The 27,879-nt window shown below is 34.8% G+C and overlaps 2 protein-coding genes across 2 annotated transcripts in view; one reads left to right on the plus strand and one right to left on the minus strand.

The window, feature by feature from the left end:
• The window catches only part of LOC114327964 (sphingosine kinase 2), an 85,969-nt gene extending 58,499 nt beyond the window's left edge, over window positions 1–27,470 (plus strand). The window contains exons 2-5 of the mRNA XM_028276690.2: window positions 12,154–12,488; window positions 20,488–20,660; window positions 22,394–22,697; window positions 25,061–27,470. Of these exons, the coding sequence (XP_028132491.1) occupies window positions 12,154–12,488; window positions 20,488–20,660; window positions 22,394–22,697; window positions 25,061–25,307 (1,059 nt within the window). The 3' untranslated portion in view covers window positions 25,308–27,470. The remainder of the gene's footprint in view (window positions 1–12,153; window positions 12,489–20,487; window positions 20,661–22,393; window positions 22,698–25,060) is intronic.
• The window catches only part of LOC114327965 (histone acetyltransferase KAT8), a 345,297-nt gene that overhangs the window by 72,395 nt on the left and 245,023 nt on the right, over window positions 1–27,879 (minus strand). The gene's annotated exons all lie outside the window — the stretch shown is intronic.

The following is a 27,879-nucleotide window of genomic DNA, read 5'->3' on the forward strand; positions in this document are numbered from 1 at the left end:
TAAAGTTACCCCCCACCCCACCTCCAGGGGGTGTAGTGGAGATTGGTGTTTGCTGTCATTGGATAGATTTTTGAAAATGATTAAACACGTATTTTTCAGTTTTTCGATCCGATGTTTAGTTCGCGAAATATTCGATCGTTCCGCTACTTTTGGGACACCCTATATATGTGAAATAACTACAGTGGGAAAAATGAAAGAATACCCATGAACGAACATATAAAACACGCTGTATTTTCCTGTCACCGTGTCACACAAAAAATTGGCCAGCGCAAGTACACGAAATAATTATTGTTACATGTACTTCCACTGGACAATTTTCTTTGTGACACGATGACAGGAAAACACAGCGTGTTTTATATGTTCGCTCATGGGCATTCTTTCATTTTTCCTACTGTAGCTTTAGTAAATTCAGAGAAATTTTTCAGCGCTGCCTCTGGGACTATTATAGTTATTAACAAAATACCCTTTCGGACTAAATCGCAGAACGTTTGCGGAATAAATATTCCATATTTAGTGCTTCGACAAAGTATACAGGGTTACATGGGTAAACACCCTTTATGTCATAGTTCATCCGCTATAACTTTTCCCATGCGTCATGATTCATTTTCAAACAAATTAAGTCAAAACATAAAGTGAAACGTACGCCGATGTGTGTAGTATATAGTATACAGTATACAAAATGTATATACAGATCGACGTTCGTTTCACTTTATATTTTGACTTAATTTGTTTGAAAATGTATCGTGACGCATGGGAAAAGTTGTAGCGGACGAACAATATTACCTACATTAATATTGTGTGTGTGTGTGTGTGTGTGTGTGTGTGTGTGTGTGTGTGTGTGTGTGTGTGTGTGTGTGTGTGTGTGTGTGTGTGTGTGTGTGTGTGTGTGTGTGTGTGTGTGTGTGTGTGTGTGTGTGTGTGTGTGTGTGTGTGTGTGTGTGTGTGTGTGTGTGTGTGTGTGTGTGTGTGTGTGTGTGTGTGTGTGTGTGTGTGTGTGTGTGTGTGTGTGTGTGTGTGTGTGTGTGTGTGTGTGTGTGTGTGTGTGTGTGTGTGTGTGTGTGTGTGTGTGTGTGTGTGTGTGTGTGTGTGTGTGTGTGTGTGTGTGTGTGTGTGTGTGTGTGTGTGTGTGTGTGTGTGTGTGTGTGTGTGTGTGTGTGTGTGTGTGTGTGTGTGTGTGTGTGTGTGTGTGTGTGTGTGTGTGTGTGTGTGTGTGTGTGTGTGTGTGTGTGTGTGTGTGTGTGTGTGTGTGTGTGTGTGTGTGTGTGTGTGTGTGTGTGTGTGTGTGTGTGTGTGTGTGTGTGTGTGTGTGTGTGTGTGTGTGTGTGTGTGTGTGTGTGTGTGTGTGTGTGTGTGTGTGTGTGTGTGTGTGTGTGTGTGTGTGTGTGTGTGTGTGTGTGTGTGTGTGTGTGTGTGTGTGTGTGTGTGTGTGTGTGTGTGTGTGTGTGTGTGTGTGTGTGTGTGTGTGTGTGTGTGTGTGTGTGTGTGTGTGTGTGTGTGTGTGTGTGTGTGTGTGTGTGTGTGTGTGTGTGTGTGTGTGTGTGTGTGTGTGTGTGTGTGTGTGTGTGTGTGTGTGTGTGTGTGTGTGTGTGTGTGTGTGTGTGTGTGTGTGTGTGTGTGTGTGTGTGTGTGTGTGTGTGTGTGTGTGTGTGTGTGTGTGTGTGTGTGTGTGTGTGTGTGTGTGTGTGTGTGTGTGTGTGTGTGTGTGTGTGTGTGTGTGTGTGTGTGTGTGTGTGTGTGTGTGTGTGTGTGTGTGTGTGTGTGTGTGTGTGTGTGTGTGTGTGTGTGTGTGTGTGTGTGTGTGTGTGTGTGTGTGTGTGTGTGTGTGTGTGTGTGTGTGTGTGTGTGTGTGTGTGTGTGTGTGTGTGTGTGTGTGTGTGTGTGTGTGTGTGTGTGTGTGTGTGTGTGTGTGTGTGTGTGTGTGTGTGTGTGTGTGTGTGTGTGTGTGTGTGTGTGTGTGTGTGTGTGTGTGTGTGTGTGTGTGTGTGTGTGTGTGTGTGTGTGTGTGTGTGTGTGTGTGTGTGTGTGTGTGTGTGTGTGTGTGTGTGTGTGTGTGTGTGTGTGTGTGTGTGTGTGTGTGTGTGTGTGTGTGTGTGTGTGTGTGTGTGTGTGTGTGTGTGTGTGTGTGTGTGTGTGTGTGTGTGTGTGTGTGTGTGTGTGTGTGGTGTGTGTGTGTGTGTGTGTGTGTGGTGTGTGTGTGTGTGTGTGTGTGTGTGTGTGTGTGTGTGTGTGTGTGTGTGTGTGTGTGTGTGTGTGTGTGTGTGTGTGTGTGTGTGTGTGTGTGTGTGTGTGTGTGTGTGTGTGTGTGTGTGTGTGTGTGTGTGTGTGTGTGTGTGTGTGTGTGTGTGTGTGTGTGTGTGTGTTTTGTGTTTTATTGGCACTGGTTTTCACAACCAACTGGCCAGTCAGTTTCATAATGATTTTTTAAATTATAACTTATCACGAACTCAGGGGAGTAATGTGTAGTGTGTATTTAGTAAGTGTCTTGTTACTTTGCAAAGTCGACGTCATTGTCTTTGCAAAGAGGCGCTAATTGTATCCGAACGTCTGCGGCCCCTCCGGTGAGTACCTATCCCACAAGGACAGAAACTATTTTAATTTATTAATTTATAATAAACGAAAAATCTCTGACCCTGGTGAGATTCGAACTCACGACCATTCGGACCTTTCGATCCAAAGATAGGCGCTCTTACCACTGAGCCACAGAGGGGGTTACATTGATATTAAATTAAGTTGATTGTTGCTAATTTTATAGAATGTTTAAAATTTGAGCAGATTCAATTCACGGCAACGTAATCTCTCACGTAAGTTACTGGTGCGGAGATGTGTTCTAGACGTGGATCTCGCTTAGCAACTAATCAAAGTGATATTGTAGAACGGCTAATATCATGCGTTCTATAACATCATCGTAGTGACATGTATAGAAAACTGCCAGTGGAATATAATATTTATCCAAAAAGACTATTTGCAAAAATACTATACAGGGTTTTTTTGAGTGAATTTGATGGCCTTGGCCGAGCCAATTAGCCAGACATTTTGTTATTTTAAAAACAAACAAATTTGATTTTTCAATCAGAGGAATTTTTTCTGTATTTCTAACTCTAGATACATAACAAACTAACATTGTTATCTACAATTATTATCTAAATAATACTCTGTTTTGGTTGTTCATTTTTTTTGTAAATTTTTATTTTTTTTTGTATTTTTTGTTGCATTTTTTTTATATTGTTAATTTGTTTTTTTTTATTATTTTTTTATTGTTATTTTTTATAAATTGTTTTTTTTACTACGCTAAGACGTAAACCCGATTCAACCTCGCGGAGGTTTACATCTTCTTAGTTTTTTTTTTCTTTTTTTTTGCTTTTTTTTAGTTTTTCTGTTTTTTTTTTCTTTTTTTTTTCTTTTCTTTTTCTCTTTTTTTGTTCTTTTCTTTTTTCAATTATAATATACAATAATTACTTAAATCTACAGGGTTTAAAACAAAATAACAACAAAACAAACATGTTTGTTTTGTTTTAACAAACATGCCTGCTTTGTTTTAACAAAATTTCTTAAATACAGGGTAAATTTTATTGCTACAATCTATATTTACAGTTTTTGATATGTTCGTAAATTGTTTTTAATATATTAATATCTTCAGAAAATATCAAATTGTTCAGGTAGACGGGAAGTGGAATTTTTAATATATTAAGATTATCATAAAATTTGTTTATATTTACTGATTGATGTGAACATTCGAGGAGAATACGTAGTAGATCACCTTCTTTTCCACACTCACAGTTAGGTGACTCTGTGAGACCCAAACTGTACATATGAAGGGGGGTAAGAGGATGATTACATCTCAATATATTCATAACTCTTATGAAATGGCGATTTGATACAGAATGAAACCATCTTTTAATGGGAATTTCAGGCTGCATTTGTTTGTAATTACTACCAGTTCTCGTGTTTCGATAATACCTTTGCCAATTTTCTTTTTGGTGTCGTCTACTAATAATATCAATATCCGAAATGGGTAGTAAGTTCATGGGAAGTTCTTCGCCTATTTAAGTACTATACAGGGTGTTTCATTAATAATTGTCAATATAGTAACTGGAGAAACCTTAGCACAAAATACGAAGATTTAACCTAAAACCAAACACTTACATAAAATGTGGTTCCGTACTGAGTTACAGGGTGTTTTATCTAAAAATTTAAAAACTATTTTTGCTCACCATTTTAAAACTATTCGACGTATCCTTTTCATACTTAGAAAGTGCGACTACTATATACCCTACTAAATTATGATAAACAAACGTTTCTAGCTACTACCAGAGGCGTACGACAGGGGATAGGGAATGGTTGACCCTTCTCAAATTCTACACTACTGGAGGAATTACTATTTTAGTGCCATTTTTAGATTCTCCAATACTTTCTACGTAAATAATATACTCTTCATTGGTAACGATAAAGTCATTAGTTTTCGAGATGTTTGAAGTTAAATATGAAACGGCACAGTTATTTTTATGATATGATTCATAATATTAAAATGTAAAAATTATTTGTACCCAGTACATTAAAACTATTTGGCGTATCCTTATCATACTTGGCAGAAAGTTTAGGTACTGTAAACTCTACTAAATTAGGATAAATAAACGTTTCTAGCTACTACCAGAGGCGTACGACAGGGAATAGTGGCTGGTTGAGACTTCCCAAATTCTACGCCACTGACGAAATTGCTATTTTAGTGTAATTTTTTGATTTTCCAATACTTTTTATGTAAATAATATACTCTTCATTCGTAACGATAAAATGATTAGTTTTCGAGATATTTGAAATTAAAAATGAAGCGACACAATACATTGATCAAAATAACCGTATCGTTTCATCTTTAACTTCAAAGATCTCGAAAACTAATGACTTTATCGTTACGAATGAAGAGTATAATATTTTCATAAAAAGTATTGGAGAATCCAAAAATTGAACTAGAATAGCAATTCCGTCAGTGGCGTAGAATTTGAAAAGGGTCAACCTTCACTTTCCCCCGTCGTACGCCTCTGGTAATAGCCAGAAGCGTTTATTTAACATAATTTAGTAGTTTGTATAGTACCTATACTTCCTGCCAAGTATGAAAAGGATACGTCGAATAGTTTTAAAATGCTGAGCAAAAATAGTTACTAAATTTTTAGATAAAACACCCTGTAACTCAGTAAGTAACCACATTTTATTTAAGTGTTTTGGGTTAAATCTTCGTATTTTGTGCTAAGGTTTCTCCACTTACTATATGGACAATTATTAATGAAACACCCTGTATAAAGGGTTGTCTACAGCTAGTGCAGTTTCCCTTCCGTCAGTCAGGACTTCCATTTTTCCGACTTCATTTTTACATGATATTCTCGGTCGTCCTCTCCCACTAATTCCTCTTGATATCCATTCTGCAACTTTTTTATATCGTATGTTCTGCTCTTCCTACGTGGCCGTACCATTTTAGTCTTCTTTTATGTATATACTCCAGGGCATCGTTTTCCACCTTCATTCTTCTCCCTATCTCTTCATTTGATATCCTGTCTCTTCTGGTCAGGCCACAGCATCTTCTCTAGTATTCCATTTCGGTCGCCAGAATGCTCCTTTGGTTTTTATTATGATTCAAATGTCTGCTATGTCATGATACTTCTTCATGCTATTGTTTGGTATATCTTTTTTTTTCTTTTATGTTTTTATTCCAGATTACACTACGGAGTCTTATACAAGATCTTGCTTGTCCCAATCTATTTTTTTACTACAATACTATTGCGAAAAAGAAAACAAAAATTGACACGAGGGAGACAGAATGACGTAAAATGCAAATATGAAGACATAAATAGCGATAATTTCATCCTAAAATAAGAATTCTAGAATGATAAAACGTGTATAATATAGGTACCTATTTAGCATTTTACGAATCATAACATGCTGTTTAACCTTCATTTAAATAGTTTTGTAAACTACATACATATTTGTAAACATTGATAGCAATAATGTATTTATTAAAATATATTTGCAATTTGTAAAGTATTGGCGTCAAGAATATTGCAATGTGAAAGTTGTGTTAAAATGATGCATAAGACGGTTGTTTTGAAAAATATTGATTCACCTTCTTTGTCAAAAATGAATAACCATTTTCAATTTCGTTGTAACACGAAACTACAGCCGCATTATATTCTAGTTCAATCAGAGGGTGCAGCAAGCACCTTTACCGGTTTCTAAACTTATTAGTCTCTCATCAGTAGGCACATATTCTGCTCTCTCTGACCCAACCAGGAGAAACCCCGGCGTGAAGTCACGGATTGCAACGAACAAAATGGCAGGGATGCCCTAGCGGCAACTGCTATCAAAAAACTAAGTTTTCAATCTACTAGCAGATAAAATAACATTAAAAATATTACTCTAGAGTTTACTTCATCAAGTATACTTCGTCAAGTTTACTCTGATTGTAGTATGAAGGGAACCATTCTCGTTGGAACTTTACCGCGCTGACCAGATGGGACGTGACTTATAAATTGTGAAATTCCCTTATCTTCTTTAGTCTCATGATCCGTAATGGCTTGCAAATTTTAGAGCCTCGGAGGTGTAACCAGAGAAGGTTCCCATTGTTTACAATCTGGTGGGATGTAGAGAAATATTTTTAATGTTATTTTATGTGCTATTAGATTGAAAACTTAGTCTTTTGCTAGCAATTACCGCTAGGGCATCCCTACCATTTCGTTCGTTGCAATCCGTGACTGCACGCCGGGGTTTGTCCCGGTTGGGTCAGAGAGAGCAACATATGTGCCTCCTGATGAGAGACTAATAAGTTTCGAAACAGGTAGAGGTGCTTACTGCACTCTCTGACTGAACTAGAATATAATGCGGCTGTAGTTTCGTGTTGCAACGAAATTGAAAATGGTTATTCATTTTTGATTTACATGTTTACTCTGATTGGAGTACGAAGGGAACCATTCTCGTTGGAACTATACAGCGCTGAGCAGATGGGACGTGAATTATACATTGTAAAATTCCCTCATCTTCTTTAGTCTCAGCATCCGTTATGGCTTGCAAATTTTAGAAGCCTCGGAGGTGTAACCAGAGAAGGTTCCCATTGTTTTCAATCTGGTGGGATGTAGAGTAATATTTTTAATGTTATTTTATTTGTTATTAGATTGAAAACTTAGTCTTTAGTCTTGCACCTTCTCTGTCTTTATACGTATGCTATATATAATTATAGACCAATTAAGTAAGATTTTGCCAAGACACCATGTGATACAGGTATCGAGTATCTAATAACTGCTTTTGATCAATTTGGTGAAAATATGTAATACAAAATATGCAAAAGATTAAACATCATTTTTTACTTGTAAACAATGTAAGATCGCTATTTGATTCCAAATACTAAAGATGAAGACCGCTAAATTATATGGAAAACTGGCATAATTTTACTGAAACCCCATAGAAAATCCTTGAAAATGAGAGTTTACAAAGATATTTTTATTAATTTGTTGCTTAATTATTCCAAAAATAGCTTCAAAAGTCGAGGTTTTGAAAATTGATAACTCTTTTTAAAACACTTTAAAAAAACTTTATTTTTGTTTGATAATAGGGTCAATATAGCATGTATCTATTAAGCTATAGAAATTTCAAGAAGTTTTTTTCACTAAACAGTGTTTTTAATCATCTTTAAAATAATACTTATACTTAAGATTGATTTTGTTCACTTAGATTTGCATTAAATATTTACAAAACTATTGAATTATTTTTAATTATATTTTGAAAGCAACTATTAAATTAAAAGAAAGCTATATAGTGCGTTCCTTTAAGATATGGATATAATACACAATTTAGAACAAAAAAGTACTATAACATTTTTTTCTAGTTAACCGTTTCCAAGAAAAAAATTACATTGTTCTCCATATAAGTGAATTTTTATTTTCATAAATTTGAATGACATGGCAACGTAGCCTAGAAGAACTTGCTGTGAATGTGTAAATTTAACCTAATAACCCCTAGTTTATTTACTTTTAGGTGTGATTTTTGGGGTTGTTGACATCATAGGTATTTACACTATTTTACCTACCAGATACAACTGACCTACAAACCTACTTTTTTAATCTTTAGATTTTTGAGTTGCGCGTTGTTGCCAGACTTAAATTTGCATATCAAAATGTATTTTCGTTTTTTGGTCAAACAGATTAATTTAGAAAAAAATGTTATAAGACTTTTTTTGCTCTACATTGTGCCTTCTACCTGTACCTTTAAAGAACGCACTATTTTCGGGGACACCCTGTATATTATATTAGGGGAGCGAAGTATGCTAAATGTGCAGTCACTCGAGCGCTTTGGGACCTACTGGATTGTGAAGAGTAGGTCCTAAAACCAAAAAAAGTTAAGTAAAGTTTTCCATTTTAGTGGGGACTTTCCATTTTCAATTTAATTTTCCATTTCCAACAATCGTTTCTTCCGATAATTGCGCCATCTATCCATACTTTGAAAAAATATTTCGAATAAAAGTTGCTTATTTTTACTTAAAGAATCCAAATCTGGAATAAAAATTTGGGGCTCCTATTTAAGATTTTAAAGTAACCCCCACCCCATCTCCGTGGGGGGTCGTGTTTGGTACCAGTCGATAGATTTTTCAAAAATATTGATTAAGTGTATTTTGCAGTTTTTCGACCTATTGTTTATTTTGCGAAATATCGCGGGATTTGTATTTAAAATTTTAAAATTACCCCCCACCCCTCTCCGTGGGGGGTCATGTTTGGTATCATTCGATAGATTTTTGAAAAATATTGAACAAGTATTTTTTAGTTTTTCGATCTAACGTTCATTTCGCGAATTATTCGCATTTTTATTGAAACTTTTTAACTCGCCCATTTCCGTACGCCCCGGTCAAATCGTCAGATTTTTTAAATATACACTGTTTTGCATGTCCTTAACTTATCTTATCTTAGACAATTTCGAGTATTTTTAAGGATAGATTTTTTTTCGGGTCCCCCTTAACGAACTCCCTTGTGTTAAGAGCCAATATATGGTAGAGGTACATCTGCAGAGCACCAGGTTTCTTCCCATATGATAATCTGACGCGCTCGAGTAACTGCAAAAATCCCCGCTTGGGCTCCCCTACCATTATCTTTGCAAAATGATTTTGTGTGAACGAAGACAAACAAAAAAAAAGATAAGACAATATCGAACGCGAAATAATCACATCAATATGCTATATTTTTATCCAGCACTGATAAAATGATTTATGTAATTGTATTACCTATATTATGTAAATGTATTATATTTGCAATATTTACTAGCCAGGTGATGGCAATGAACGGGGAGGGGAAAGAAAGGTTCGTTATACATTTTTGATTGGAAGAAGATCTAATCATTAAGAATACGTATTACATTTTGCATTTAACAAGTCTACATAATATAGAAATCCCCATACGTATAGACAAATAATAGGAAAATAATACAATCACAGAAAGAAATAAAAAGATATGACATTACGGTCTTTGGGGGAAAAATAACAAAAAAGAAAGAACTTAAAACTAAATGGAAGTATAGTCACACAAAAATAATAGTCCAGTATAACATAATAAACAGGGATATACGAAATAAAGTGAAGTAAGCAAAGGAAGAGTGGTTAGAAGAAGAATATCAAGAGATAGAGCGATCATAACTTTCTCTCCGAAAGTAGCCTCAGAAACCTAAGAGGTAGCAATATATACAATATATACTCTCATTAGAGATCTCTGAAGATCTCTAATGAGACTGAAACTTACGTAAGGGCGTTTATGGTCCTCTCTGAACAAACGGAAATATAAAATGCCTCTTAATTTCTTTTTACAGAGAATTATTTTGTATTAGTTTTACTCCTAACTGAGTATCTTGACTAAGTTTTCGTTGGAATTTGGCCATGATAAATAAATATTTATTCGTCTTTTTGCGTCAATTAATTTAATTCAAAAATAATTTTTTTCGTCACCCTGTATAAGTAATGATATTATAGTTTATATTACTGAATAAATAATTAAACACCCTTTCAAATGAGGTGTCACACGACCCCTATTCCCATTTAAAAAAATCATTGATTACGTCATCACGCTCAGACGGATGATGTCACTAGTATGAAATATATGCCAAACAATTGTAATTTAAAAATAAAAATCGACCTGTTTCAGGATTTTTCTCCAAAGTCGTCCATTTTAGAGAAAATGAATTTATTCCATAATTTACATCCTCTCTGTATAATATGTATAGTATAGTTCTGCTGAGCGGGATGCCATTGTCCGAGTTGTGAACTTATACAGTGCTAGTCAAAAGTCCGTACCCCCCCTCGTATCTTTTGAACGGTTATACCTATAATAGTGAAATTTGGAGTGAGGAAATAAACGGACGTAAGCTTCTTAACTAGTTATGACAGGTGACGTAATAGTGACAGATGACGTTACAGAGCCACTGTGACCGATAATTTTAAATGGGACCTTATAGCAAGTGATACCTCGTTTGAAAGGTATTTAAAATACCTATTCAGTCATACTAATTTTTTTGGGTTTAAGTTGATTTTGATTTTGGTGAATAAATTAAATAAATATAATATTGTAGTTTCGAATTTAATTAATAAAAATTCAAATGTCCGCCTATGGATTTTTTGTCAAAAAAGTTGACGTTTTTTAATTCTCTAGTAGTTTTTTCGTCAACGCCAACCTGTTTGACAAGTAATCATAGGCGGAATTTTGAATTTTTATTAATTAAATGCGAAACTACAATTTTATATTTATTTCATTTATTCATCAAAATTTGCTTAAACTCAAACAAAATTAGTATGACTGAATAGGTATTTTAAATACCTTTCATACGAGGTATCACTTGCCATAAGGTCCCATTTAAAATTATCTGTCACTATGACGTCACCTGTCATAACTAGTTAAGAAGCTTACGTCCGTTTATTTTCTCCCTCCAAATTTCACTATTATAGGTATAACCGTTCAAAAGATACGAGGGGGGTACGGACTTTTGACTAGCACTGTATAATACTCTGGGCTAATTAGCAAAATACAAGGAAAAGTTATTTACCAGCAATTTTATTGCTGGAATCGAATCTTATTATTGTATGTATTAATAATATAGATATGCAAAATCCGCAGATAGTGTGCTACTTTTTTATAAACAAAATGGCGCCCGAAAATCGTGTTTTTTTCAATTTTTGCTCTATAACTCCAAAGATTTTAACTTTAGACCAAAAACACCCAAATAAAAATTCACCGCAATTAAATTCTGCATAGAGACGTGTTTTATCCGACTTACTTCGACGAAAACTTTCCCCGGAAAAAGCGGGTTTTTCCAACAAAATCTTTAATTTTCAACTAAACTTTTAGATAAGTAGTTGTTAATCAATAATTAAATAACTTAGTAACGTAAAAGCCCTTTCCGTATATATTATAATTCCAGAAGTCTATAGAAATTGAATGAACAGTTTAGCAACAATTAAAATGTTAATTAAAAATTTACGGTCGCTATAATAAGACAATAATTATGATGCATAAGAATAACTATGATTTTTTCATAAAAAAACACTATACCTATCTAATGTACTTACAGAATTGAAATTGGACTATTTAAGCGGCCTCAGGAATATTTTAAAGTTATAAACAATTTTTTGGTTTATAAACAAATATAATATCTCGGGAAATATTAAACATTAAATTGTGAAAACAGTATTCCAAAGACATCGGCAGGACACTTCTTTTAAAAGAAAAAACGTTTAATTATGACGAGTGGTTCCTGAGATACAACCGGTCAAAGTTGACCGGAATTTACGGCAAAGATATAAACAATAGGATCATAATTTTCAAACCATCACCTTTTTATTTAGAGTCATTAATATTCAGCTCAGCGGGGTACTATTGATGGAAATGTGTACTTAAAAACAAGGGATTATTCCATAAAACAGGTAGACTTGTGATAGATTTTCACACCTTGAAGAATAGCACCCGGTGAGCTGAATAGTAATGACTCTTTTATATATAGTTCTGCTGAGCGGGATGCCATTGTCCGAGTTGGGAAATTATATAAACAAAGGTTTAATTTCTGAACTCGGACAATAGCACCCCGCTCAGCTGAATATTAATGACTCTCTTAGATAGTTTGTCAGACTATATTCGTTATTTTCAGGTCGGCGGTGATGGAATCTTCTTCGAAGTACTCAACGGCATTTTCGAGCGATCCGATTGGGCCGACGTGACGAGATCGATTCCCATCGGGATAGTACCTGGAGGTTCCGGCAATGGACTAGCACGTAGCATAGCACACTATTACTCAGAACCGTACATGACCACGCCAGTTTTACCTTCGGCTTTAGCGATAGTTCGAAATCATTCCGAGTTTATGGATCTGGTGAGGGTGGAGACCACGTCGCAGATCGTTTTTTCGTTCTTGTCCGTCGGATGGGGTTTGCTATCCGATATCGATATAGAGAGCGAGAAATTGAGGATATTGGGAGGACAAAGGTGAGTCAAAACTGTTTTTTAAACATTCATACATGTTTCTTGTTCTTCCACAACATATTTATTATGCATTACCTAATGGAACACTGTATTTAGTTTTGAGAAAGTCTTCTTCTTCTTCTAATGGCGCTACAACCCTTTGTGAGTATTAGCGAGCGTTCACAACGAGGCGCCAAGCCTCGCTCCCTCTCCCTAGTATTGCTCGTACCATATTATCGATCGCCAGATTCATTATGTTAAACGCGAGCGTTCACGTATATGAAGAGTAGGATACTATGTTCAAGGCGAGGATACCATCCGATGGTCTCCGTAGTGAACGCACCCTTAGACTGCTTAACAATGTTCTTCCATTCTGACCTGTCGGATCCTTTCCTTTACCTCTGCCTGATATTCATGGTTTTAAGATGTTCCTCTACGTCGTTGATATATCTTTTATGCCTTCCTCTTGTTCTATTTCCTTGGGGCTTCCATCTCTGTGTGTGTGTTTGAGCATTATTGGCTTCGGAGTCAAAGTCCATTCGCCATCTTACCTTTTTGGAATTATTTTTATTATTTTTGCGGAAGCTCTAAAGGAGTGCTTCCTGCTTTCTACTGGTTTGTTTAGGTAGGTATTCAATCACAATCCTGCTCCAATTTTACAAAGAACTGTTTTATATACCTATATCTAATTTTTCAACGATTTTTATTTCTATTTGGAATTATTTCCTTTCGTGGCTTCCATCTCTGGATTAATTTACAGCTCGATTATCTTGCATTCCTTCTAAAGTGACCAAGTTAGTTTAGTCTTCGTGACTTTACAAATGTGACAATATCTGCGCTCTGCATTAGTTCATCCAGCTCGTAGTTCATTTTAATCCCCCACAAACCATCGCTGCAATAGGTTGGTCTAAATATATTTCTTAGTATTTTGCGCTCAAATATTCTCGGTTGATTTTCATCAGTGGTTGAAAGGGAGTAGCAGGAATTTTTCGTCAGCAGTTTTGAGGAAGTATAGAGTCCAATTATGTATGCAAAATATTTTAATAGATTTCTATGGCAATTCGACCCTATGTTTCCATCCAGTCTTTGTTGTATATTTCTTAAGGATATAGTGATCTTATGTCATTCAGTTGACAATTATTGCTGCCCATGTATATCTTTCTTCTGCATGTTCTTTTCTTCCGATAATGAGTATCCAGTAATATTCTTTACAGTTTCATTGCGAATGAGACACATAAGTTTATCTTTAATAAGCGTGAAAAGACTGGTGATGTGGACTCTTTATTGGAAATCCTACTAAAATCAGTAAGCGAACTGTTTAAATAAATGCTTACATGAGGGTAAGATTCCAAAAGACTGGAACAATGAAGTGATAGTCTTGTTACACCAAAAAGGTGATATTACTAAATTAGAAAATTATAAATCTATCATCCTCTCGACAGCTGTGTACAAACTCTTTATGAAAATATTAACGAATTTTGATTCCATAGAGTTTGAAACAGTACTGGAAGCTCTAAAGAAAAGCCCAATAGATTACAGGTATATGTTACTAACATTTATGATAACATGAAGGCACAGAAAAATTCAGCTTAGGTCGAGGAATAAGACAAGGAGACAATATTTCATAAAAATTGTTCACAGCAGCTCTAGAGTCAATATTTAAAAACACCGAATGCAAAATATGGTCATCAATATAGATGGAGAAAGATTAAATCATCTTAGGTTTGCAGATGAAGTTGTATAAATCGTAGGTAACTTACAAGATACAATTTCTATGATGCATTCGCTTAAAACTCTCTCGGAAAGGGGAGGATTAAAAATAAACTGAGAAAGCTAAATTTATGACAGATCTTTTAATGAGCGGAAATATAACTATTGACGATAATACCATACAACAAACAGAAACGAAACAAAAACGGATAGATCTGGGCAGTTTCCAAACTAAGGCAGAAACTAAGCCAAATTCTAAGAAGTTCAATTCTCATGTGTCTCAAGGGAAATGTTTATAACCAATGTGTTTTGCCCGTACAAACTTATGGAGCAGAAATGTTAACACTGACGTAAAAATCCGCAAATAAACCCAGAGTTACACAACGGGCCATGGAACGCGTATTACTGGATTATTTTGTCTTCTTCCAGTTCTTGCGCTCAGGTCACCAATCATTATTATTTCTCGTTAATTGCCTACCTTTGAAAGTATGTCTTCCAGCTGTTGCTACTATATTTACCAAGTATATGTACATAGACCAGGGCGCATCTGTAAAAATATTAGTACATTTGGACGTTGAGAGGTGACTTAAATTTTTTTGCAGAAATGGCTTGAAAATAACTCAAATAATAATATTTGAGTTATCCTCCCTCTCAAAAAGGTCTGGAACATTGTTTAAATAATCAAAATGTCAAAAAATTAAGGAAAAATTCGATTTTTTTCTTCGTTTTTTGATTATAACTTTAAAAGTATTCATTTCCGAGAAAAGTTGTAATGACATAAAAGTTGCATAATTAAATTTTCTACAATATAGAATTGGTTAAAAATTTAAAAAATAGTCACCCTTGTTGCAAAATAGCAATAATTGCAAAAAAAACATACAAAAACAAGTATTCGCATTTTACGTTTTTCAACCATTTATGCTACACTTAGGACCTTCATATTTCACCCAGAAAAACTTTATGATACAGTAAAACAACACTGTAAATTTCATTTAAGATCGGTTCAATAGATTTTGCAAAATAAATTTTGTAATCCAGCTTTCGCAAAAAAAATTCATTTTTTCAAAATGTTACAGGACTGAAAATAAAGCAAATAGCAAGTTGAATTTTTTTGCGTATAGAAGTGTACTGTACCTTTCATTTGCAATTTGCAAAATTAAAATCGATTAACTACCACGACGTCAGGAATTTTTTTAAATAAACATTAATTATTGGGGCTACGCGCAGGACAGCGGATAGTTTGCTCCGATTGGGCATTCCAATGACCTTTGATAATGATTGATACATTTTAATTTTTATTACATTTCGATATAAATAAATAAATTTGTTTATTGCAAAATAAAAACACATACTCTATCCTTTGAAATAACACTTTTTTTAGCAAAAACTTTCTTTGTTCATATATTTTAACTATAAGAGAATAAAAGTTTATTATTTTTAAACATATGCAATTGTTTAAACAGTATTTCACAAACAATAATAAAATTAGTTTGATTTTTGTGGAATTAAAATATTAAAATACAACAAAATATAGAGTAAGAAAATAATATATTAGATAAAGATTGGAAGAAATTTTGGTGGAAATCAACTTGTGTGAATCGAACACCGCTGTCCTGCGCGTAGCACCAAAAATTAATGTTTATTAAAAAAAATTCCTGACGCTGTGGTAATTAAACGATTTTAATTTTGCAAATTGCAAATGAAACGCACAGTACACTTCTATAAGCAAAAAAAATTCAACTTGCTATCTGCTTTATTTTCAGTCCTGCAACATTTAAAAAAAATGATTTTTTTTGCGAAAGCTGAATTGCAAAATTTATTTTGCAAAATCTGTTAAACCGATCTTAATGACATTTACAGTGTTGTTTTACTATATCATAAAGTTTTTCTGGGTAAAACATGAAGGTCGTAAGTGTAGCATAAATGGTTGAAAAACATAAAATGCAAATATGTACTTGATTTTGTATGTTTTTTTTTTCGCAATTATTGCTATTTTGCAACAAGGGTGACTATTTTTTTAAATTTTTAACCAATTCTATATTGTAGGAAATTTAACTATGCAACTTTTATGTCAATACAACTTTTCTCAGAAATGAATAGTTTTAAAATTATAATAAAAAAACAATAAAAAAAAATCGAATATTTCCTTCATATTTTGACATTTTGATTATTTAAACAATGTTCCGGACCATTTTGAGTGGGAGGATAACTCAAATATTATTATTTAAGTTATTTTCAAGCAATTTCTGCAAAAAAATTTGAGTCACCTCTCAACGTCCATCTCAAAACAGATGCGCCCTGGACTAACACAAATACATAACCAAACAATACCTTTGTTGTTAGTAATTACATTGTCAGACTTTTTCAATGAAACTGCGTGTTTTTCGTTTATAAATGATACATCAGACTATAAACACCAATAATTAAGAAATTCACATCCAAGGCTACACATGTTCGACATTAAAATACAATAGAAAGTTAGCGTGTTGTTGTTCTGATTTGGAAGATGATGAAGCAAACAACTCATTTTTCTAATTTTACGCCTAATTACCATGCTGGAGCGTTTATTGTGTTTTTTTTAAATATTCATCGTCACACTCTGTACACTTCTGCATGCGAGGAAATTTTTAAATATGTAGTTCAATTAGTGCATCTGGCGTTGAAAATCGTTGTCCACGCAATTGATTTTTAACTTTTTGAAACGTCGGGGCTGTCTGAAGAATAGGAGATCAATTATACGTTTTCACAGGTCCCGTATTTGTGGTTCACTTACAAGTTCTACGATGTTTTACTGGTATGGTCAAGTTTTAGACACAAAAAAACTTTTTTTAAATTAACTATTCTACTTAACGAGAACAAATAATTTTAATCAAACATATTTTACATTTGAACTATTTGTGAGATAAAAATAGAAATGCAACGAAGTGGAAATCGAGACTTCGACAGATTTGTAAGTAAGTCGTTGGGCTTTTCGAAATTGTGTAGAATTCGACGCCAACAGAAATTTTTGTTGAAAAATAATGTTGTTACGTTTGGGAAGTCTCGCAGTTATTCTCCGTGGAGTTTCCTGGTTCGTAAATAATAGAAAATGCAGTTTCAAAAGTGTTATAAATATATTGACGGAAAAGCGACTAAAGTATCGAGAAAAACGACGAACAGTTTTCAAAAATGCAGGGTATTTTTTGTAAAAGTGTCAAAAGCGACGAGAAACTATTAATAGCGTTGGAAATTGGTTTTAAAAGCAACTAAACACGGAGTGATTTTAAAAGTGCCTGTTAGAACGAAAAGTATTCAATATAATCAAAATAAGGTTGTAACAGTGACGAAACCCAATGAAAAGAGCGACAAAATCAACGATCCATTATCAAGAGTGCAATGAAACGTTTATAAAAGCGCCAAAAACGGCGATACAGTGTCAAAAAGACTAAAAACGAGAAAAAGGAACAAATTTAACGAAAAAAATCATATAATCGTGTGACGATAATATAATTTTATCGTCTAGAGTACGCCAGTGAATTAATTAAAACGTGTTTTTGTACCGTCTTGGACGATATAAAAGTCGGATCGAAAAGCCTAGTTGATTATTATTCTTGGAGCGTTGGTCGAAGAATAATAAACAACAACGAGGTATAAGAGGTGAGTTTATGTAGGTAGTATTTCCCGACCATTTTCCGCTGTCGTTTTGGCGAGCTGAACGAATCGGACAATTTTCCTCTTACCTATCCTTATACGAGTGGTGATCGTATATTCCTAATATGTCTTTTCATCTGGCGAGGTGAGCGAGATTCCTTTTCTTGCCTTTCCTTATACATTCATGTCGTATTAATAAAAGCAATTCCTATTTCACGCGATCGTCAAAATCATTCATTTATGTACAAAATATCGTCACATCGGCCCGAACAGAAAGCTCGATTCGTAGATTATAAATATATTTTATCAACGAAATTAACGAGTAAGTAAGGCTAATTATCTTATCTTTCGCATGTTTTGATTCCAAATAAAAAGCGAACTCTTTTCTTCGACTGATTTAGTTACCTGGAGCAACAAGGCAACTACCGCGTTACAATCGTAAAGCAAAATCATCAAAGGCATTATAAAATGGGTGTAAAAGTAACAACACACTGTCCAAAGCTCTTAACAAAAGTTAAAAGCGTTGGAAAAACTTGAAAACGCCGAAATAAGTTAGTACATGGAAAACTGTCAACTAGAACGAAAAAACGCCGTCAAATATTTTTATAAGTGACAAAAAATTAATGAACTGAAGTTCATTGTCCATGATCCACAAAATGGGAGAGCGTCAGTCAGTCAGTCAGTACTTATCGGATTTTTTAATGTATAGAGACTGGACAATCGGGAATCACTTGAAAATACAAAATAGCTTCGTCGATATATTATATACTTAGTGCTTTTCCCGATATTCATTCTATAAATCAGCATTATTATACGACGCACGGCAGCGTCACCGCTTGCCGGCGACCGGCCCTTTCTGTCTGTATGCTCGCACCCCTATCACCAACCTACCACTACCGTCGATGCGCAATGGAGATGGAACACCGGCAAAAATATGAAACGCCGTGAACAACCAACAGAAAACTGATTTCGATTTGGAGTATTGATCTGGCAAGAGCTTCTACACTGGGTCTCTGAGCACTGGTGAAAACCCATCGTCCTTTCCCGTACCAGCGATCGAATATTGTTCGACCAAATTCGACCCATCTCTCGCCTAAGCTAAGTACTGATCTGCCGTCCCCATGCTTTTTTGTATTGACCAAAGATCGTCCTTTGCCTAGCTCATTCGAACGCCACTAATATATATGTTTTTATTCTACATACATATTTTATTGAAGTAAATTTTATTTAGATAGATAAAGGCAGTTTTTGTTTTTATTTGACTCAGAGTTGGACCACCATCTCCATATAGCTATTTCAGTATCCCATGCATCTTCAGTGAAGCTATGCAGTCACTCACAACTCTCAAACAAATATCAACAACCCTGCTTATTTAAGGGAAGCCATCGCGATACAATGATTCCACCTTTTGAGACGCAATCCAGCGACATCTCTCGCAATACGAGGAAAACAACGAAAAGCCCTAGATACAAAGTTTACTACTTTTTAAACAATTAGAATAATTGAAATAAAAATATAATAAACAATATTTTAAATCCAAAACTTTTCGTTAATAAACTGCTTTCTGGCTGCATCCTGTATCTCCGGCTTTTACAATATATAAGCACAAGAGACGACGAAAATAGGAGAAAGCAAATAGAGGACACTTTGACCACACATTTACCTTCTCTTCGTATAGAAAAAGGACCGAAAGACAGTTTCTAAGTACTCAAATATGAGTAAAGATGAAAAAGATAAAGGCAGTTTTTGTTTTTTTTTTTTGACTCAGAGTTGGACCACCATCTCCATATAGTTATTTCAGCATTTTTTCATCGTTACTCAGATTTGAGTACTTAGAAACTGTCTTTCGCTCCTTTTCCTAGACGAAGAGAAGGTAAATGCGTGGCCAAAGTGTCCTCTATTTGCTTTTTCCTATTTTCGTCGTCTCTGTGATTATATATTGTAAAAGCCGGAGATACAGGATGCAGCCAGAAAGCAGTTTACTAACGAAAAGTCTTAGATTTAAAATATTGTTTATTATATTTTTATTTCAATTATTCTAATTGTTTAAAAAGCAGTAAACTTTGTATCTAGGGCTTTTCGTTGTTTTCCTCGTATTGCGAGAGATGTCGCTGGATTGCATCTCAAAAGGTGGAATCATTGTATCGCGATGGTTTCCCTTAAATAGGCAGGGTTGTTGATATTTGTTTCAGAGTTGTGACTTCATAGCTTCACTGAAGATGCATGGGATGCTGAAATAGCTATATGGAGATATTGGTCCAACTCTGAGTCAAATAAAAACAAAAACTGTCTTTATCTTTTTCATCTTTACTCAGATTTGAGTATATAGAAACTGTCTTTCGGTCCTTTTCCTAGACAAAGAGAAGGTAAATGCGTGGCCAAAGTGTTCTCTATTTGCTTTCTCCTACTTTCTCGTCTCTTGTGCTTATATATTGTAAAAGCCGGAGATACAGGATGCAGCCAGAAAGCAGTTTATTAACGAAAAGTCTTAAATTTTATTTATTTTTATTTATTTGAGTAGTTTTTATTTAAATTAAACTTGCATTTACTGAGTCTCATGTCTAATATAACCCATCACAGTCCCGCTAGTTCGAATTACAGGTAGTTTCCTATATTATTAAAGGCACTAAATTAAAGTAAATAGCATAATATATTAGCATTCTATGATCTCTTTCAATTTCAGGTTTACCATTTGGTCCCTGGCGAGGCTTATCGGTCTTCGAAGTTACGGAGGAAAACTATGGTATTTACCGGCTGAACTTCCTCTAGTAGAACAACAGAACAACCTTGCATTTTCTAGTATCGTAGGCAGTAATGTCGATCTTCCAAGTGAAGTCAATTTAGAGACTAAAGCAGGTAAATTATATACGTAGCATTTTTTAGCGTTGATCGTGTGGTTTTTTAAATATAGTTTTGATCTGTTTTCGCTTTATAATAGATTTGTTCCAACATGAACTTTTGGACGGTCCAGAAACGTCACGAAAGTACTTGTACCGTTTGTTGTGCGCATGTTCGTAATTGTATCGCCCATGACGGTAATTTGGAAACCGATGTTAAAACGGTTATCTGACTGATAACTGATTTATCTATCATTATCATTTTTGTTGGTAACAGCTGACAGCTTATGTGCTTTTAGTCGATCACGATTACCGCTTTCCCTCTTTCGATTTGCAATTTTCATGTTAAGCACACAATACATTTCCCCCGGGGGATATGTGCTATGGCCCGATTACTGAAATGATCATCACGAAACCGTTACTAAAAGATCACAATTCTTGTTGGAACAGTGGGAAGGACGATCCGATGACGATCATATTTTTGTTGGAACGGATTTTGTTTACTGCGCAGGAGCGTTACCGTTTCGTGACGGTTCTCGGTCGTGTTGGAACAAACCTATATTGTCATTGTCTCGTCTAAAACAGGTCACACAAAAAAAGATTTAGTGATTTACAGTTGTTGTCGAACTCAAGGTCGTCGTAGAAGGGGCTACAGGGTGAGCTGTAGCCGCGCCAGAATCTTTCTGGCTGCCTCAGGGAATTAATAAACCCTTTACGGTGATGTTGGATACACCAAGGTTTTAGCATCTCATACTTTGTACCACCAATGTGTTCACAGTCACCGAAAAGGACAAATAAAAGAAGAATATTATCCAGGAACCGCTCAAACACTACTCTTTAAGCTATTTGAAACGAAAAGGATCAATAGGTTTGTTCTAGCAAACAGTCAAACTAGTGAGAAACCGTCAGCAAACAGTTGGTCAGTGAGAGAACATAATACCACCAGTGCTATCCCCTCTACTGGCGCTGGTCCACTATTCGCTGATGGTTTCAAACCGTTTGAAATTGATGCTAGAACAAACATAATATTAACCCAAACCTAGCTAAAACGCTCAAATAATCAAATCTAGTAATTGTTGTGTTACCTTTTTCATTGACATATTTTATACAGCACTCTACCTTTTTCATTGACATATTTTATACAGCACTCTTGGAGAGGTTCTTGATGCCCCTAAAAATGTTTAACCAAATATGTGTATGCTCAAGCCAGCTTCGTGATCTTGATCCCTTCTCAGAATTTTCAACCAGCTATGTTTATGCTCCAGACAGCGTCTTGAGGGAGTTATTTACCTACATAATGCCCATAAAGGACAGAACTGGGCAAAAATCGACTGAAAAATCTACATTTGCCATAAGAGAAATCCTAGCTCTCAAGTATGAGCTTTTACATGTTGATGCTCGCACTACTGAACTTAAAATCAATCTATTTATGTGGTTGATTGCCTATTACGTTTTTCATAATAAGATATAATAGACTGCGTTTTATTTTTTCATAGTTGATCCAGAAGAACGGACAGAGGATACTAAAATTAAACATTGGTCCTTCGAGCCGGATTGTAATGTTACGGTATAAATCCAAAATATCGCTAATATAAAGAGAATAATAATGTGAAATTATATTTTAACAATAATCAGAGTCTAATTTTGTGACGATTTTAAAAATCTTTCTTCATTTGTGTCATTGCTATCCTTTACCGAAATTTTTTCTTGTATACATTTCCGTCTATAATATATTTTTATTTCGCACTCTAGGTCGACCGCGAGTGGACTCGTGGTACAGCGCAAACTCTCGGCGAAGCGCTTACTTCTCCGCTACCGGCAGCTCCTATCAATCGGCGGCAGACAGCGCCGGCGCAGTGGGTGCGTCGCCGAATCCCGCCGAAAGACCCCGAATGTACGGCCCCGCTTCTCAAATACCAGCAGTATTAGCACCACTCCCTGCGAAGTGGGAGTGTATATCGGGCCGGTTCGTCATGGTCCACGCTTCATATCAAAGCCATCTCGGGGAAGACGCCCTGTTCGCTCCAGATGCTACGTTAAATGATGGAAAAATATGGTGAGTTTAATTCTTTTCAGTTCCACAGAATATCCAACATTCTTTTGCCCAAGTAAGAAATCCCATATTTTTAATGAAGGATCAGTTAAAGCATTTAGCAGATTCTGGCTTCAGTATAAAATTTATTTGGATTAAGGCACGTGTTGGACTCGTAGACTATTTAGCTTAGACCAATATAACATCAGGCACTTTATTGACATATTCTTCATGTGTAACAGATGCCATTACGATTAAAAAAACAACTATCAATATGGAAAGATCAATGGAATTTTACTACTTAACAAAACACATGAGATACACTACTTTACAACCAGTTACTTGGTTTAAGAGTTTTAAAGCTCCACGTAAACATATAACCACCATAAATCGACTACGCTTTGGACTTGCGTGCTATCCAAGTTATTTGTTTAAAATAAATGTGACGGAAGAAGATAATTGCAAACATTGCGGAAAACCGAATGATCTTGGTCTACTATGTACTATGCATTGGTTTGCTCATATATGGCCTATAATGTTGTCTTGTGGGGAAACTCTAGGAACTGTTCTAGAGTTTTTATAACTCAAAAGGGAATTCTTAGACTGATATTGAATATTGATAATAGAAATCATGTCGTAAATATTTTATTGAACACAGACTGTTGACTTTCCATGCTTTATACATTTATAAGTGTATTATTCATGTTAAAACTAAATTTCAAAATTTTACCCTCAACTCTGACTATCATAGTTACCCGACAAGGCACGGGAGGTTGATAAGCGTGTGTAAACATTCCAGAACTCTTTTTCAAACTAGTCTCGATTTTGCAGGATCTAAATTTTACAACTGTTTGCCACATCATAACGAAAACTTTGTTTATTTACGTATTTTAATTCAAAATATAGAAAAAAAAGTTGTTTAGAATTAAAAATTATGTTTTATTGTGCAATTATATCATTCTAATTTAAATGTTGTGAACTATAAAGGGACTTTACTCTTGATCAAAATTCATATTTTTTATATACCTCTTATAAAATTAATAAAATTTGATATATGATGGTTGTATCCTTAGACCATGAAGAGCTTTTTATGAAGAATATCTTTTCTTCGTCAAATTAAAAATAAAAGAGTTATAAATGAAAAGGTTGTTGGTATCCATAATTTGAGAAAAATCTCAAATATTTTTTTCCATTAGAAGGATATAATTGCACATATCAGACCATAATTTTTTATTCCAAACAACATTTCATAAATATAGTCGGTTCGCTAAGCTCAGACACAACTGGCTATTGCTTTTAAATAGTTAATAATTAGTAATTTTGCCAGCAAAATTGGCAATAAACAAAAAAATTACCTACTATAATCACTAGCCAGTTGTGTCTGAGTTTAGCGAACCGACTATAATAACAATTTTCATTTCATAACAAATGGAACAGTCCATTTATCATTGGGTACTACCATTAAAGGGGAGGCCGTATACTCGTATAAACCTTTTTAAAATTGTTAAATTATTGCTTTCAAAATATACTCAAATTGTATTTTTGAACATCGTTTTTATTTTATATAATAATTAAATTCACTATCAAATCTCATTGATATTTTATTTATATATATACACCGTTCTTAGGCGTAAACGCCCTTCGGTAGGGATCTATGGAGGAGTATCACCAAGCTGCAAGCCCTAATCCCTTGCCGTACCGCTCCTCCATAGGCCGATCAGACGCCAGTTTATTCCAGACCAAGTCGTAGACTCTATTGAGTTTTATACTACGGCGTTGGCCTTTTATTAATTTCATGACCTAGCTGAGGCTCGAACCAGCGAAAGCAAATCCACTAAACTTGTCGATCGACTGCGCCTCAGCTAACTAGACCGTCTAGACCGACGATATTTTATTAATACTTAATTTAAAATTTAGTTTGACATTCACGAAGTGTCAAACTCAAATGTAAATAACCTGTGCTTTGCTTAACAAATTCAGATTAAAAAACTAGCCTACTTACTAGCAACGATTTCAGCTGACGTTTAGTGTGTCGGCAGAAAATAAAAGGATTGTGACGTCACATTTTAGACTTTGAGGTCGATTACCTCGAAGACGGTTAGAGATATCGAAATGCCGTTTTCAATTTGGATTCAGAAGACAAAACTACATAAGGATCCATCGATAAATCTGCTCTAAGTATTGCAGGAGCGGCAACGCAATAACACACAGACTTTGCGAATTTATAAACGAAAAGTTTTCGTTGAAAATTCAAAAACAGGATCACAACAAATATACAATATCATATAGATTTCTTGTCAGAGATATGCTAGTATTGAGTTCATTTATAATTAATAGTATAATTTATTCGCACTGGCGACCTTTTCATCATTTTAATCTTTTTTTAGGTTACTGATAGTTCATGCCGGTGCAACCAGATCTCAAGTCCTCCAGTTCCTGCTCGGCCTCAGCACCGGCGCCCACGCCACTTCGAAATCCTCCGACGGCCACGTAGAACTCATCCCCGTTCACGCCTTCCGAATAGAGCCGGACATGACTGAAGAGGGCTACATAACCGTCGACGGTGAACTGGTCGAGTACGGCCCCATTCAAGCCGAGATATTCCCCTCTTTGTGCCGCGTTATGGTTCCTTGATCCGAGTACTCCTCTAGGAGTAGCAACGGTAAAGTCAGAAAGAAATCCAAGGTTGTGATGTTATCTTCGTTTGAGCCTTTACTGATTCGACTTGATAGCTTTTAAGGTTTTGAACTTTGACAGTATTTTCGGGTTTAGGAAAACGGTCGAGAGGGAAAGTTTACTATATTATATTAAAGACATCTAGAAAATATTGGTAAACATGACGTTTATATTTATTATTTTATTAAAAATAATTTTTAATCATATATGTACAAACAATTCCATGACATTTTCGGCACATTTTGGTGCATGGCAATGCCATTTCCCCACCGAAGTGATATACATATGACAGTTGGTAAAAGATAAGTGACAGCTGACAGTTGCTATCTGCCATTGCCTATTTAGTTATATCTTGTAGCAGCCGTAGTAGGAGGGAATTTTTGTCTTAGTTTTTAAGATTTACTGTTTGGGCATTCCTCTATGATTTCTAATAAATATTGTGGTTAATATTTATCAGAATTATTAAAGAACTCCAAGAAAGAATCTTCGATCAAAAGACACTCTTTTCCAGTAGTTATTGTCATTAAGTTAATTTACAAATAGTGCAAGATAATGCACTTTTTCACCGAAGTGATATATGGCATTTGTCATTTGACAAGTGACAGTTTACAGTTGCTCTCTGTTACTGTTGAAGGCACAATAGAAAGGAATTTTTGTCTTAGTTTTTCAGTTTTAGTACTTGGGCATCCCTCTAAGATTTCTAATAAATATTGTGGTTAATATTTACGAGAATAATTAAATAACTTCAAGAATCTTCAATAAAAAGTAAAATCTACACTCTTTTCCAGTAATTACTGTCATATTGTCAGTCAATTTACAAATAGTGCAAAGTGAAGCACTTTTCCAATCGATGTGGCATATGATAGTTGTAATTTGACAAGTGAAAGTTGACAGGTGCTCTATGTCATTGCCTATTTAGTTTTGTCTTGTTGCAAGCATAGTAGAAGGGAATTTTTGTCTTCCATTCGTCTTAGTTTTTAGGTTTTGTTGTTTGGGCGTTCCTCTACGATTTTTATTAAATATTGTGGTTGATATTTACCAGAATAATGAAGTAATCCAAATAGTCTTGAACCAAAAGAACAACCATTAGTTGCTGTTATATTGTCAATAAATTAACAAATAATGCACTTTTCATATCGATGTGACATATGGCAGTTGTAATTTGAAAAGTGACAGTTGCTTTCTGTCATTACCCTTTGGTTTTTATCTTGTAGCAGGGACATTAGAATGGAATTTTTCGCTTTCTTTTGTCTTAGTTAAATAAGGCAAAGAATCTTCAATCAAAAGACACTCTCTTCAGTAGTTACTGTTGTATTGCCAATAAATTTACAAATAATGCAAGTTAACGCACTTTTCTCACCGAAATGACATAAGGCAGTTGACGGTTTCTTTCTATAGTTACCAAATACAACTTTCTCTTTCGTTCTGTTTCGTTGCAGTCACAGTTTTCTGTTTCAATCTGTGTAATTTTTTATTCCTTTTGTCTTAGTTTTTAATTTTTGTCGATAGGATATTTCTCTATAATGTTTATTAAGTATTGTAGTTAAACATACATGTTTGAAATTGAAAATGCAATATTGGGTGTTAAACCAGGTAAAAAATAGATATTTTCGCAAAATAAAAAGGTGTGACAGTTTTTACACTAGCATCTTTGATTTGCACAGAAATACAGAGTGTACAAAGATTCTGGTAACAAAATATAACTGACAAACTTAACAGTAGTTGATCTAAATCTAAACTAATGTGAATCCTAAAACAATTTTATAATTTGAAGTTGTGTTTTGTGGAAACCGTTTTGCACACCCTGTATATATTTATACGCCTCTCTTGTTTGTTCCTGTTCATGTTTTAATAATTATTGATTTTTTGAGTGTATTTTATAATAGTTGGTAAGAAACTGTGAATCTCTCTCGACCGTTTTTCTAAGCCCTGTATATTTTTGTTCTTGTCGTTACATAAGTGATAAATATGGCTTTTAAAAGTTGTGTAGATATAATATAGGCCGAATGCTCAAGTTTAGCTGTAAGTCAATGCATTTAGCTAGTAAAAAAGTTCAGTTTTATGTAACTTAAAAGACGAAACACTTGCCATACATTAATAAATATGAGATTGTGAAAATAACGTTACCATTTAGAATATTTTTTATTTTTCCGTCATTAATGATCATGTGATTCCAACAGTGGATTGTATCAACAGAATAAAGATAGTGAAACAAGCGACATTTGACGTTTGACGTTGACTGTTGACATATTCACGCCTAGAAGTGTCTTCCTGATGCTAATAGTCCAAGAGGCAGCGCCGAAAAATCTCTTTGAATTTACTAAAGCTAGTTTTTTCACAGTTGATTACCGTAATTGTGTAGTGAAACATACTGCGGTCGGTCAAGCGAAACGTAGAACAGGGGTTACTGAGAGGGTATCAAAGTGGCTTTCCTACGAAGGTAATTAAATCCATTTACTAAGGCTGAAAATCAGTACACACATTCTAAATTCAATATAAATAACAGTTATTATAGTCGGTCAGCTGTATG

Source organism: Diabrotica virgifera, chromosome 2 (assembly GCF_917563875.1).
Source record: "Diabrotica virgifera virgifera chromosome 2, PGI_DIABVI_V3a".
Taxonomy (NCBI): Eukaryota; Metazoa; Arthropoda; class Insecta; order Coleoptera; family Chrysomelidae; genus Diabrotica; species Diabrotica virgifera.